At 39.7% G+C, this 15,572-nt stretch overlaps 1 protein-coding gene and 1 long non-coding RNA gene across 4 annotated transcripts in view; both read left to right on the top strand.

The window, feature by feature from the left end:
- Positions 1-2,109: 2,109 nt before the first annotated feature.
- The window catches only part of sptbn4a (spectrin, beta, non-erythrocytic 4a), a 30,668-nt gene continuing 17,205 nt past the window's right edge, over positions 2,110-15,572 (top strand). The window contains exons 1-2 of one of the 3 annotated variants that reach the window (XM_040011858.1): positions 2,110-3,010; positions 3,098-3,252. In XM_040011858.1, the coding sequence (XP_039867792.1) occupies positions 3,130-3,252 (123 nt within the window). In that variant the 5' untranslated portion in view covers positions 2,110-3,010; positions 3,098-3,129. Of the gene's footprint in view, positions 3,253-15,572 lie in introns of all 3 variants that reach the window. The other 2 variants (XM_040011866.1, XM_040011871.1) reach the window with 2 other exon arrangements.
- Positions 10,983-12,346, top strand: LOC120721504. The gene is made up of 2 exons (XR_005693178.1): positions 10,983-11,275; positions 11,319-12,346. It is a non-coding gene; the product is annotated as an uncharacterized LOC120721504 (long non-coding RNA).

Here is a 15,572-nt window from a genome sequence, read left to right on the forward strand (position 1 = left end):
AAAACACGACATTCATTTAAGGTCATCTTGTTGTTTCCTCCCTTTAATGAAATATCTACTTTGCAAGTTGTGCTGTTGTCATCCGTTCTCGTAAATTATAACCAAACTTTTGAGCGTTTGTGCCGCTTAGGCACCATGTTTCCTGCCAGGTAAATGATGCTACGCAACGTGGTGACGTCATTCGAGGCTACTGGAATCGATAGGGGAATTGTGTGCAAAAATGGCAAACAATTCAATTTAATTGAAACAGTAGGGACCCGGTCCCTAATCATGAGGAACAGGTGGTTGGTTAGCGCAGATGTGTTCGGCCAGAGGCAAGAACCCATGATGAGTCCCGCTCTCGAACACAGAGACAAACAAACAAGCCAAGAAGGACTGAAAGACCATGACAAACTTAGGTTACTCATATTGGTTTGCTTGTGATCGTTTGCAATAACATTAGTTCTTACTTCTTGGCTAATGCTAACTGAATGCTCAGTCAATGTAACTGGTCAGTTGCACCAACAATGTTACAATGGTGACGGAACACCAACACAGGGATATCAGATCGTGCACCTTCCTTAAACTGTTTTTTTAAAGATACAAAACTGCCTATTGTTCCTGTTAGAGGATGGGATTTTTAAATAATTTTGTGATATTTAGAGTATTGTAATAACATACTGTATATTGTGATTTATCAGCTTTCTTAATGGCAAATTTATTTTGCAGAAAAATGAGATTGTCAAGCATATCAACACTGCTACTAAAACCTGCCATATATGTTGCCAGGAGTCAGTCTGCTATCAGTCTGATATCTGTCTGCAATTAAATGGGGTCAAGTTGGCAATTACATGCAATGTGTTTCAGATAATACAGCAATTAGCTGTGATAAATCACCAAATGTTGCTTAAATGTTGCTGTCTGCATAGACAGAAGTTCACATTTAATTATTACCAGCTAGCAGTCAGTTAGGTTAAGTTCTGCGACTAGTGCTCATTGACAAAACCTCATTCAGACTGTTGATTGTTGCCAATCTGTCTGGATTTATAAATTAGACTGTAGTTATTTGCAAACCTTCAACAATTCGATTGCAGTCATATTGCCATGCAAAATACTGCGATACTATGCTGTATCGATTTTTTTCCTTGCAGACTTTTTCATAATCATTATGTCAGCGTTGTCTCTTTGATATTTGGTATCAAAGACATGCGACCTAATCCAAAATGGGTTAAAGTTTTAAATTCTTGAATTCAAATTCACTACATCACCAGCTGTTAGTACACTTAGAACAATAGTCTAAATTATTCATGTTTTATAATGCTGCGAATCTTAACAACAGTAAGGTTTGTAAATGCAAGTTTCACAAGTAAAGTACTTCTAATTTTGTGTGGTCTGCTGAAATATGATGAAGTTGGCTTCATTGGTTCGTTGGTTCTTGTCCTCATATACTGTGTTGTAGTATTTATTAGTTATGAAATATTCCCGGTCAGTTGGTTCAAGAAAATGAAGACAATCCATTGAACTAAACACAAAAACAAAATGCCAGCAGAACCACAGAACTTGGTAGATCGGGGCAGTGCTCCAGTTCAGCCTCCACTCATGAAACTTTAAATGCCACTGAATGCCATGGTGATTCGGTCGGACAAAAATGGTATCTTTAAATAACATTAAAAAGAAATCTAATGCTGCAGCAAAGATGAACCGTAATTGTGATAGCATGTAGCTATCTATAATTCAGAGCTGGGGCTGTGATATTAACTTAAGAGTGAACCCTTTGCATTTAAATGACATATTTGCAGGGGAAGTTTTGCATGTAGGTGCTCTTGCAGATAGTAAATGAACAGTGATGGGAATCAGTCAGCTGCACCGTGGACCATGTGTGCATGCGTCTTCCTTTCCTCTCATTCAGCTGTTTTAAAACGACACCTCCCCCCTCCTTCCCAAACCCTGCTCCCGCTCCGAGTGCAGTCATTTCTAGTGCAGAGAAATGTCCCTGGTGACACAGAGGGATGACGCAGGCTCTCTCTTCTTTCTGTTTCACCTCTCCCCCCCACTAACATCATCTTTTTCCTCTTTTGACTCGCTCTCCCATGCTTTTTTTTTTTTTTGCTCTGGCGCTCCCTCTTTCTCCATTTCCTCTCACTGTCTCCCTTTCCTCCTCCCTCTCCTCCTCCCTCTCTCTCGTTCTGGCTCTCTCTCTCTCTCTCTCTCTCTCTCTGCTCCGGCACTGCAGTGCTGATTGTGATTGCACAGACACTCACACACACACACACTCATTCACGCACGCACACACACAGAAGCGTAGCTGAGAGGCAAGGACTGCAGCAGCATGCACCAACCACGGCTGAGCTGTTCAGGGACTTGAGGAAGGAGAAGTGAGGAGAGAAAATAGTGGACTATCTCACACCAGCCTGCATGTGCATCTTTGCAGCGGTAGGAACGATGCATTTCAAGAGCGGACACCTTATGTTATCCGGCCTCCTCTGCACTGCCTCTGCATCCCATTCACCCTGCTCCTCCCACTCCAACTCTTCCTCCTCCTTGTGTCTACAGCATCATTAGACAGGACTACAGATTGACCGGGACTGGCGAGTGGTGGATGGTCAGGTTTTGCCCCGGCTGAAGGATTCTGCTATGCTACACACACATCGCTGATGGTTGGATTGTAACTGACATTTGGAGCTAGACGATAACACACGACCTGCGAGGAATCTTGGATGTGCGTGTCATTCTTTACCAGTGTTGTAATTGGCGCATTTCTTCTTTTTAGCCGGTTGTTTTTGCCATCTCTGAGACTGGCTAGCAGGCACTGCAGCATCAGGACCGCAACACCATGAATTGGTAGGGCATGAGGACCCAGGGGCAACCCGAAGGAAGGGCTTGAGTGTTTCCATTGCTACCATTGCTGCTGAGGTGCTTATCTTGATTTTTTTTCCCAGAAAAGTGTGCCTGGTGGGGGCTGGGGTGGGTGGTGACAGCACAGGTACCTAGGCCCCTGCAGAGCAGAGCGGGTGGCTCTTGCGTAGAGGAGGTAGGCAGGACGTCCTGTGGAAAAGGGGGGAAGAAGGGCTGGCTCGAGCATTGGGCTCCTGATAGTGGCTATTTTTGTCTCCTCTAGTTCAGTGATTGGGACAGCGGGTGGAAGAGAAGATGCTTATGGCCCGAGACACAGCGCGGGATGAAGCTCAAAAGCTACACAGGAAGTGGCTGAAGCACCAGGCCTTTATGGCAGAACTGGCCCGCAATAAAGAATGGCTGGCCAAGATAGAACAGGTGAGTGGAGGTGATCGAGGGCTGTTTGTGGAAAAGTGGGGGAGGGATGGGGAGGTCAAAGAGGCAGAGCACGTGAGCCAAAGAGAGCACGTGACAAAGAAACGGTGTTGATGGTGGGTGTGGTGGCAGTAAAATCGAATAGGTGAAAGTGGGTGACATGTCATCACTCAGCTTGGGGACATCCTGAATTACAGTGTCAAGGTTACATTGCTACAGTAGCTGTGCTGTTTTCAGATTCACAGGTGGTGTGATCCCTGTGGTTCTTTTGCCTCTTGATGCAGACATTTGACCAGCCTGCTCAGTTATGGAGGTTACAGTGATTCATACAGAGGACATTTAAACATGTGCAGCAGTTATGGACACACATGCAGAAAGTGCAGACACTGTAACTTCCTTGTATGTACTAATTTTATGTGACACAAGTGATATAGGGTCAGTTCACATCATTTTTTTTTGTTCTGCTTTCCCATAATGCTTTGCTTTCCTGAAATCCTGACAGAGCAACATCCCATCCATACACAATGTTTTTCAGCTTAGATGGGCTCTAGGCCTGCATTGAAATCTGCTGGTTTAAATCACCGGTACATTATATGTGACATTTTAAATGTTAGTAGTAAATACGAAAAAAGTTTGAATAAATTGTAGTTTTGCACATATTTTGGATACAGTTTTTGTCTTGAGTACAGTATAACACTGTTTGATACTTAAATTATTTTATTGACTCTGACTCCATATGCACTGTGCATGTGTAGTGATGTCATTTAATGCATTCAGATTGATGACGATCCACAAACACTGTGAACTGGTTGAATCAGGCAGTAGTTTGTCCCTCAAGCATCATATGAACATTAGCAAAATGTCATCCAGAAACTACTGCAGTCTTCTAAGGGCTCCATTTTAAGTACTTTAATCACTATTTTTTCCATATTCTGAAAAAAAGGAAGGTTAATGAGCGGATTTCTCATTTCTTATCATACAAAAACCATCATTACTTTGTCTCTTATTGTGTAACGGGTGTTCTGGCAGCAATGTTTTTGGCTATTTGATGTCCACAGCAGATGAGTTGCTTCTATCAGATTATGTGAATATATTCATCTGCAGTAGAAATAAATAAATAAGAGAAATTCAGACATTTACATTTCAATATGTTTAAGTCATTCATTTTTATTGAATGCATAAAGAAATTAATTGCTTTTAAATTATTAGAGCTTTTTTGTAGGATATATTGAATTATTAGATATTCATAGGGTGACAGTGTAACCAATTGTAAGCACAACCCTTGCAGACAAATCTTACAATGGTATAATGAGGAAATCCTCATTAGCCATCTTGGTTGTCCATGTGTGAAATGCATTTTAAGGTTCATTGTGCTATAGTCTAGACCCTCAGACTGAGACAGACACCTTAGCGTAGTTCAATAACGATGCAAACTAACAAAAACATAGTAGGACTTACATTTCTAGTAATCAGGCTTTTTGGAGATGTTGTTGATGCTGTGGACCAGGGATAGTTGGAGAATCCAAGCAGCCACGCTCACTTGTGTTCTCATTAGGGTTATGTACTGTGGTGTAGAAGTGCAGGACACTATTTTTTCTGATCTTACCAGTTGAGCAGTGAACTACTGTAAAAATATATTTCTACAAAAAGACTCAATTAATGTCACAACACAACTCAAACGACCTAATGTTGTCAAATAGATACAACTTGGGAGTCGTTGTGGTATCTCTTTATTAGAAAGAAATTTGGTTAACAGATTACAAGACAGACGTTGGCAGCTACAGCATAACTGAGATCTCCCCATAGAAACCCTGTGTTGGACCTTTTGCTCTGTCAAATCTGTTTTGACCTTCACATTTACCTTTTTGGTTTGTATATTGTTCTGCCAAAACTGTACATTCAATCTTGACTTAGTGGGTTTAACTCAGTGTCTCTAGCTAATAGTGAATGGTTCCAGCTTCTGAACTGCAAACACCTTTCTGCCACACATCTCAATCTTTGAATTCAGGTGTTTTCAGTCCCATTTCCACAGCTGGAAGCACTTTGGCGACAGTGGGAAGGAAAAACTCTCTTTTAACGGGAAGAAACCTCCGGCTGAACCAGGCTCAGGGAGGGGCGGGGCCATCTGCTGCGAGCGGTTGCGGTGAGAGAAGGAAATTAGGAACCACATTTAATAACTCAGCCACAGAGCAGCAGACCATGAAGTTGCCAACTCTTTGCTGACTCAGAGCCCCAAATCGGTGCTGGCGTTAACATCAACACAAAAACTGTGTGCCGAGAGTTTCTATGGCAGAGCAGCACCTGTAGGTGTAATCCATAGGTACACACACAACAATTATTTGTATTTGTGCAGAAAACTTTGTAAACCTGTTAAAATTTAATGTCTTCTTTAATAACAATATTTGTCATATTTGGTGATATGTAGTACACATAGTTTTGATAACTAAGATAAGTCTTTTAATCAATCTTTATGTATTCAAATGTGTTATTTATTAGTGTAATGTCATTTGGCAGCTACACTGATAAATGATACAATAATAACACAATATATGTGTTCTGGTACTGCAGGAACTAGAATACAAATATTGTTTTAAAAACAGCACTGAGGCAGTTAAAGGATTAGCCTGGACATGTCTCAGGACCTGCCACTGCAATGTTTTTGTTCATTTTTATTTATGCTTTCATGAGCTGCTTTACACAAGCTGGAGGTAGAACATAAAGTGAGACAGTTAAAACATACAGTAAAATCTTGAACCATTTTTGATCAGCTTACATTGCAGTTAAATTATATATTTCGTCCACCACTGGGATAGAAAACTGTTACATTAGAATGAAGGAATACACTTGATGTTCTGCCAACAGAGTTTATATAAGGATGGATATAATTATTAAGGCACAAGCACTGGTATACAATGTCGCTTTTTGAAGTCTTAATTTTAGCATTTTGGCTGTTGCCATCTTGTTTCTGTTGGAGCCAACAAGGGGCCATATTTGGACGAGAGGCATACACGAACATTTGGTCTTCTTACTTGTATCTTTAATAAGACTAGTTTTTTGCACCGTGGAGCTTATTTTTGCTGTTAAGTTGAGTGTTTTTAACATAAGACTCAAAGGGGGTTGACTCATCTTTGGAGTTGGCTTCAAGTGGTTATTTGAAGAACTGCAGTTTATTAGCCTTGTAGATTGTTGCTTGGTTGTGCCTGTAATGTGAATCCACTTTTACCTCTAAAATGAAAACAGAATGAAATAGGATACTGCTTTTCTTCCAAATCAGTGCATTTGTTTTTAACCTTTCGTGCCAAACAGCAGAAAAACTGAAAGGACTGACACAGAGCGCAGAAGATGGCTACTCCATAAAAACTGTCTAACATGTGCTAACTGCCTTGATTTCCTGTGTTCCCGACAGTGACAGTTTAATCTACCTCTTAATCTACCCCAATGCTATCTCTGTCATTACCTGAGAGACACAGAAAAAAGATGTTGCTGTGCTGGGACCGGAGAACTCTGCGTCCTTTTGGAAGGGTTCCTGTATCAGGCCTTACCTCTGTTCTCTCACATTACTTAATCAGCAGAGCCACAAAGATCCATGTCGGCTCATATATGTGGAGGAACTGTGGGTGTTTCTCTCTTACAGTGGGTGGAATCCTAGCTGACCTTGTGCTTTGTCTTGCTGTGGGCTCAGGGGTCAGTGGATTGTAAACAAACGCTGTGGAAGTAACAAGCTGGAGAACATAGATCACTGAACGGACACAAATTAGGTAACTAAAAATGGATACCTAACAAATTGGTTATCTGTGTTTTGCTCAAGGTTGGTACCCAGTATATTTTTGCAGTGAGTTGAGATGAACATAGATTTGTTTATATGTCATATTCACAGACAGTGGACATTGATAATATACAAGTATTTCCAGCAGCTCCCCTTTTTTAACAATTGAGATCTAACAGGGGAAAAAACACTTGGACAAACTGCTTCAGACATCTTAACATACGTGATGGATCAATTTCATGTGCCTGCTTTACGTTCAAGCTCCTTGGATTGTTTAATCCAACATGGCGTGCTCAGACACAATGCTGTTTTTATTAGTACGGCAAGTCAGAAGAACCAATAGTGTCCTTATCCTGTCTGTGGCTACTATTTTCAGGTATTGTGCACCTGTTGGGAACTGGATTCAGTGACAGATTACAGATTTTTAATGATACATGATGAAAGACTGTTTCCCACTGTGTGGACAGTAAGCTTTCTGACTGTAACAGGGGTATAAGCTACTATTCATCATTCATTGGTACACTGAAAAAAATCCATGTTGGATTTACTTAATTCAATAGTGGACATTGGTTGCACACAACTGTTTTGCTTTGGCAGAAACTTAAACAACTGAGTTAAATCAACACAACTTATTCATATTCAATAAACCTGTGCATTTTGTGTTGATAAAACGCGATTGAAACATGTTTAGATGAAGTAAGGTGAGCTCTTGGAATATTTTAATCCTTCGTAATTTTGACATTTTATCTCAACACTATTCAATAACTTTTAACCCAGTACTACTTGGTCACTCAAATACTACATGTTGTCTTCATATTACATAATGTTCAACAAAGTTTAGAGTCTGGTTAACATGAATGGATCTATTGAACAACTATCATCCTTCTATCTTTATCTGGGTTGCAGGAGGGGCTGGGGCATAACCCAGAAGTGATAGGGTAAGGGGCAGAGTACACCCTGGACAGCTTACCAGTCTATCACATAGAGACAAACAACCATTTGCACTTATATTCACAGGTAATTTAAATCCAATTAACCTAACCCTAATTCTAACGACTGCATGACTTTTAACTGTGGGAGGAAACCAGAACACCCAGAGAGAAACCAATGCAAACTAGCCAGATTGTGGATTTGAACCCAGGCCCTTCTTCCTGTGAGGCAACAGCGCTAACCACCATGCCACCTGCTGCTTTAAAAAAAAGCAGGAAAGCTATGATTTCAAGGCTTGATGCAGAATTTTCTGTGCATTTTTGTCCTTGACAGGTTAAACCACAATAAATAGCAATAGCATACACGTGGTGTGTGTGTAGTTGTCTGCCTCTTATGACTCCAGTGATTTTCCTGCAGTTTGAAATCTCTTGCGATCTTGTGAATTTCTTACTAGATTATATCATGTTATCTCAACAAGAACAAATTAAGTTGTTGAATTTCATACAGATCCTGATCCTACATGATTTAATTACATTCAGGACAGAAACATGAAATTTTTGTGTTCAATTTACAAGGTAGACTTTTTTAATGTAACAGCCACCCAAGAGGCGCCTTCCTCAAACCACGATCCAAAGCGCGTGAGACTGAAATCCTGTGCGGTGTCGTGAGATTTAACATTGCTATATTATTGACTTACTTCACTTGAACATGATATGGACAATTTAATCTACCCTCTCTGCATATCATGTAGTTTCTACACTATATAGTTACACTTAACTTTAAAGCATGAGGCAATTGTGTTAAATACACTCAAGATGCTTACATAAATCCAAGAGATGGCCAATCCCTTTTTTTCAGTGTAGGATCAGTTTAATGCTCATTTTGAGTCAAAGTTGTTGATAATAAGAACATTTAAGTACTTTGCTTGACATTGTCAATACTCAACAACAAAAATCATAATTTAAAGAGCAGGTTCAACAGGAGTTTTGTGGAGATCATGGGAAATACTGTTTTTTGTTTGGACCATCCATTAATTCCGGGGTTATATAAATAAATTTGGAATAATTTCATGAAGAGTTGGCTTTTTAACCTTAGCATAGATATTGTTATCTTATTTTGTTACTTACTTAACATATAAAGTAGTGGTGCTGATATATCATTGTGGCAGTGGCATGTGACTTTACAGAAAGGCAAGCAGAGACAACTTGCCCCAGCTCCCAAACAGACATACAAAAACATCTTCCACAACAATTTAAGTTGGATCAGATTCAAGCATGCCATTTGTGCTGCCTGCCTTTCTGCAGTCCTTCCTCGCTGAAGAATTGTAAAGTGTTATTACTTATCTAGACAAATAAATATCTAGTATTTTATTAAAAATTGTACCCTATTGGCTGACAGCGACAATGGGTGGAAGAATTGCCTTCGATGCTTGTTGCCTCCTGGGAGCACGAGGCAGGTCTGGGCCCGCGCTGGAGAGTCGGTGCAGTGGCAGGATGGCTGCTGTGTTGCCTGGGATTACTCCTTATCCCCTACCCAACCCTGTTGCTGGTCACGTGCTCTATGTTGTGTGTGTTAGGTCGGGGGCGAGTTCATTCCACTGCAGGGCAACCCGCCACTGCATGTGGCAAATAAAATTTGAACTTGAACTTGAACTTGAAATTTTTCAAACAATCTATTTAGCAAAAGAAGCAATAAAAGATCATGACAACACCTCAGCAGTGTCGGGGAGTAACGGAATACATGTACTGGAATTAGGTATTTAAAAGACAAAATATGAGTAACTGTATTCCATTACAGTTACTTTGTTGAAATAAATAGATTACATTCTTTTCCTGTTTCACATGTTAGGCTGTGCCCTCTCTATTATTGGTAATTACACACTGGTGGAAACCCAAACAAAACACTAATAATAATAAGAGGCTCGAATGTCTGTGTTTCAATCTCGTGGCCCATGTCACCTCGACTTGCGTCCTGCATAATGACGTGAATAAATAATGTTTAAAATTATTATTCAAAAAACTATTTAATATGAAGGCAATATGAGCAGAGTGTTACAGGCATAGCCCTATACCCGTTATGTGCACAAAAAAAAAGGAGAGTTGAAAAATACGAGTTGGGAGCTGGAAGCATGTAAATATAATAATAACCACTGCAGCCAAAAAGAGAGCCTGACGAGCCCAGTTGTAAGTAAGTCGTTAAGACTCGACTGTTGGCTGTGTTCGTGTTTTCCTCCGAAACAATAAGTTCCGTTGCAGCAGCCTTTCAACGCCTCTCTCTGGCTCTTGCTAGCAAAGTTGACCCAGACAACAAAGTAAAGCTCGTTTTCGGTTACGACACAAAACCCGACGTATTAGCCAGAGGTCCCTTTACTACGGTTCGGCGCCGCGGACCTGTTTTATATACGCGAGGAATAGTTTTCTATACCAGATCGCTGCAAAACGTGCAGCCTTACCTAATGTCCACACTATTGTTACTCATTTATATTAAGATTTAAACATCTAGTTGGTATTGGTATGGAGAGTAACCTTCAGTAATAGTAATAAATCACACAGCAATAGGACATTCATGTAGTTGTAAAAAGCTTCATAATATATTAAGTAATCCAAAGTATTCAGAATACGTTACTCTCATTGAGTAACGTAACCAAATATGTTACAAAATACATTTTGGGGCATGTAATCTGTAATCTGTGGTGGAATACATTTTAAAAGTAGCCTTCCCAACACTGCACCTCCGTACACATAAAACTGTGTTATTGGAAAACTGTGCATAAAATATCAAAAGTAAAAATAATTATTCTGCAGAAAAATGCTCCCCATCAGTGTTAAATGGAATACTGCTGCACATTTTAACTATTAATTAATTTGATATTTTTTAACTATGTTATATTCGTAATCATCATCAACATATCAACATATGCGTACTGGTGGTGGTCAGAGGGCCCGGTGGCGCCAGTGTCCGGCAGCCTTGCCTCTGTAGGTGCGCCCCAGGGCAGCTGTGGCTACAATGTAGCTTGCCATTGCCAGTGTGTGAATGTGTGTGTGAATGGGTGGATGACTGAATGTAGTGTGAAGCGCTTTGGGGTCCTTAGGGACTGAGTAAAGCGCTATAAAAATGCAGGCCATTTACCATTCACCATATCCTGTAAATCGTTTTTGTGGTTGGACCATATATCTCTAAAAAAGTTGTTAATTAGCTCAGAAGCAGGTGATTTAAAAATAAAAGTGCATTAAGATATATTAATAACAAAAGAAAATCTGCTAATTAACAAGCTCGAGCAGTTTGTGACATGGTTTACTGTCAACATCTACAGGTGGATTAAAAATGAAGGTGGAGTGTTGGCAAAACAGCTGGTTAACCGCTTTACATTCAGTCAAGTGATTTCTCATAGATGTTAATCTGAAAGTGCTGCTGTGCCTGCACTGATTACCTTGCCTGTTTTTAGACCAGATGCCTTCCCCTCTTCATTATCATCAGAAGTGTCTTAGCTAATGTACTAAAGGAATTGCTAATCTCAGTCTTTACACGTGTTGGTCAAAGTGGTTAGCAAGAAGAAACTCATCTGTTACGATGCTAAGTAACAGAAGCTTGTTTACTTGCTAATGCTAGTTCTGTTTCAGCAAAAAAGTGCTGGTCATAGCTGATTTCAGAGCAGTGGAAACAGAGCCAGTGGCAGCTTCCAACTCATGATGATCTCCCATCAGTTTACCATGAAAGACTAGAGGTTTATCCAAAGTGCATCCGCAAACCACCAGAAAAGAGCTCATCTTACCCAGCTCATGTCACTGTTAAGGAGACTGACATGCCTGTGAAACAGAGACAGCCGCAGTTTCCTATGAGCACAACACAAGCCAAGTGCCGAGCTTTCCAACTGCAGCCATGAGATGGCAGTAATGTAAAGAATGGATCTAAACAGGACAGAAGTTTTATGAAAGCACTGCCTGAGGAGAAAGGAGAGACTGCAATACTTTCTTTTTAAATAATGTCTAATTTTAGATTTGACAAGTAAATACTGCTTGCCTTGATTGCCCTGAAGGACGGCTGCAGACCAAGAAACATTTTATCCAAATCAAGAGTTAAACAATATTTCATGCGGATTTATTTAATAGCACAGTGTTCAATAACCAAATGTCAAGACTGTTTACTGACAGCTGGGCGGTCAAGTAGGTCTCATGCTGTACTACAATTTCAATTTTTAACTGGGTGCCTATTGTGCTTTTCAGTAGAAACTGTGTGGCCAAAATGTTTCTGTCACTGCTAAAAACACCTGTTACCACTGAGTAACATGGTATCTTTGACAGTTTTGGTTATCTAGCTCCGTGAGATAGTTATATGAGGCTCTCCCACAGTGACAGCCTAGCACAGAAGCAGCAAGTCTAGAAATTAAGTTAAGGTGCAATTTAAAAAAGAAAAAGACAAAACAAAACAACAAACACATGTCCTCTATTGGTCACAAGTTATTTTTGTCATCCTCCATCTGTTTTTACTGTTCTTGAATGTAGCAACAGAGTCCCTTCCAGCTTGTAATGTTTTTTTGGCAAGCTAGGATCACCCAACATCCTGTTTGGCCTTATACTTTTGTAAATATGCAAATATTAGATTTTCATTTTTCACAGATGTTTGTGTGTTGATGTCGTGAACTGTCACATTCTGTCTTCTGTTTGCTCAATGATATTTGGAAAAATTATATGCTTCCCAGCACTGTTGCATACTAGTATTTACTTTAGTATAGTCTTCATTAGCCTTAACACAACTTCAGATTTACTGCTATCTTAGCATTATGTCACTTTTTAATGAATTCGTTCATTTTTTTTAATCACATTTCAGTTTGACAGGTTCAACATAGCCATGCTTCTTGTTTCTGTAGCTGACTCAACAAAAACCTCAAAACCCAGTCAGAGATGACTGGGATCACATTGGTGGTTATCAATATTCCTTGTTAAGCTAGGCTTCAGACTCTGCTAACTTAATCTATTTATTTTACTACTCATTGTGCACTCAGTTCTGCTGTTTTAGGGCTCTACAAACTATAAACGTGCTACAGATAATTATCAAAAACTACTAAGTCCATTGAGAATAACACTGTTACATGGCATAATGGAGAAGATTTGGAATAGCATACATTTTTGGTTACTGACTGAATATTCTTACTAATAAACAGCCTCCTAAAATCCATCCATTTACATATTGTTTTTTTGGGCTACATGGGGGCTTCCTTAGGGATTATTAAAGTATTAATATTATTCTTAAAGTATTCTGATTCTGACTGAGCCTAAATGAGCCTTGACAGGTCACCAGTGTATATTTCAGACAGACACACACTCACAATCTGCTAAATCTAAAGACCCAGTGTAAACCAATTAAGAATCATCAGTTACCTTCAAAAGCTTGTCTGAACTGCATGAGGAGCCAGACTACTTGGAGAGAACCTGTGCAGGCAAAAGGGAGAACTTACAAACTCCATGCAGAAGACACACCGAGTCAAACAGGCGGTTTAAACCAGGAAGCTGGTTTAAAACTATCTTTTATCAGTTGCATTTCAACCAAAGTAAAACACTCTTGGCTTACAGAGTTTGCACCGCATGGTATTATTCAGTGGTATTACCAACATACACCTCGATGAAGGTATTAAATATACTCTCTCAGGAAAGAATATTTATTTTGCTTAGAACATATTTCCAGGATAAAAGTAGGTGCAAATGTGGTACTTATAGATTATTTTAAATTGAAACTCTGAATGGAACATCAGGGATTTTCCAGATGAGGTTGTGTTTTAAGCATAAGCTAATGAAAGCTCATCAAACTCACTGTATTGATTGGTTATTTTATGTGATAAAAAGCCTACCAATAAGCACTAATTCATTTTCTGGCTTCTGTTCTGTTTGCTCGCTATTTGTAAAATAGATTTGAGAAGCATGTATAATCTTGTGTCAACCCTACAGGCTCTTTACACTTTTATATCTGTACTACACTGGTTCATTTGATCCAAGTCAAAGGCTTGCACATGCAGGGAGCCGGTTTGGCCCTGTGGGTGAGCTGGGGACCATATGCCACACAAATGGAGTGCAGCGGCCTGGGTTCGGGTTTAACGCGTGGCCCTTTTCTGCATGTCTTCCCCTTGTTTATCTCCCTGTTTTCCCACCTGGTCAACATGGCCAAGCTTTCTTTGCTTTACCTGATTCACAAAACGTAAAAGTGGCTCAAAGCCATGCTTTTAAACCAGGCTGGCTGCCTCAGGATTTGCGCACTGTCACATATACAGTAAGTGGGCATTTGACATGTCATTTCACTCATCCTTTGCACAGAATGGACAGATTGAATGTTGTCTGCTGCACTGAGTGAAATCGTTAGAGAAATCGATGAGAAAGTTGAATAAAGAACATAAAAAATAAAATGGCAAAAGGCGATAAGAGTTTTGTGCCTGCAATTACATCAGTTAGTGATGTTGCAAAAGAACCATTAATCTTCTGAATTATTGAGATAATATATTTATTTTATGACTTGTGACTGCTGTTCACCAGTCCATTACAGATCTGAAACTTGAAACATATTTAGACATTTAGGACATTCAGTCCATTCCTCTGTGGCATTTTCCTGTCTGTTGCCAGATTAAGGTGAAACTAATATTATTTATGTTCTTTGTCACAAGTAACCTACTAATAGACTAGTTAGCTACACTACAGGAAGCAGATTAGAGTTATACATTAAGAAAACTTACAGTTTGCATGTTGTAAAATTGCCGCATGGCTTTCTTCCTCCTCAGGTATGAAGCATATGAACCGACAGAAAACAGCAAAAATCCTGAACATAACCAGCTCCAGACGAGGTTGTGTGTTCAGCACAAGTTACTATGGTGATCTTGCCAGATTAAAAGAAATCACATATATGGCAAAGACAATTCTGGCTTTAGGGTCAACCTGAGCCAGTAACGTGTTCTTTTAGTACATCCATCAAACTGCTTTGTGTTAGCAACTCTAACTCGAGCTCACTTATTCTTATTATACACCTTTTTAGTTTGTATGGATACACATGTGCTATACATGCACAGCAGATTGCTTTCCAAAGGAAGACATGATCTTCTTTGCCCAATATTTGGACAAATTATTGCACATTTTTCTGTGTATTTGTGCTAACACAAACATTCAGATTAACTCAATCATTCTTCATATTGTATTCTCTAGCCAGATTTCTCCATATGGAAACACCACTAGCCCCTTTAACTAAGTAATCATCCAAGTCTTGACCTTTTTTCTAATTGTTTACCTACTTTAAAGGTCAAGGGCGTCAAATTCAATTTTACAAATGGCAACAGTGGAAAGTGAAAATCACATTAAAGCCCATCTCAGCCTTGCCTCTCAAAGTTTATCTCAAAAGCCACTGAGCCATCAATGTGATGTATTCATTTCTAACCTTGTCCATCCTGGTCACTCGCAGTGAAAATCTTAAGATCTTCCACTCTGCCACCTCCAGTCTTTTAGTCAGTGCCACCATCTCCAAACCATACATCAGAGGAAGTCACACTGCCATCTTGTACCACATTAAAGGCTCAGCATATATAATTTCTTAATACATGTCCCATATGCTTATATAAGACTGAATAAAACTACTTAAGGGGCATTTACCCCGC

Source organism: Simochromis diagramma, unplaced genomic scaffold, assembly GCF_900408965.1.
Source record: "Simochromis diagramma unplaced genomic scaffold, fSimDia1.1 OVJJ01000123.1, whole genome shotgun sequence".
Taxonomy (NCBI): domain Eukaryota; kingdom Metazoa; phylum Chordata; class Actinopteri; order Cichliformes; family Cichlidae; genus Simochromis; species Simochromis diagramma.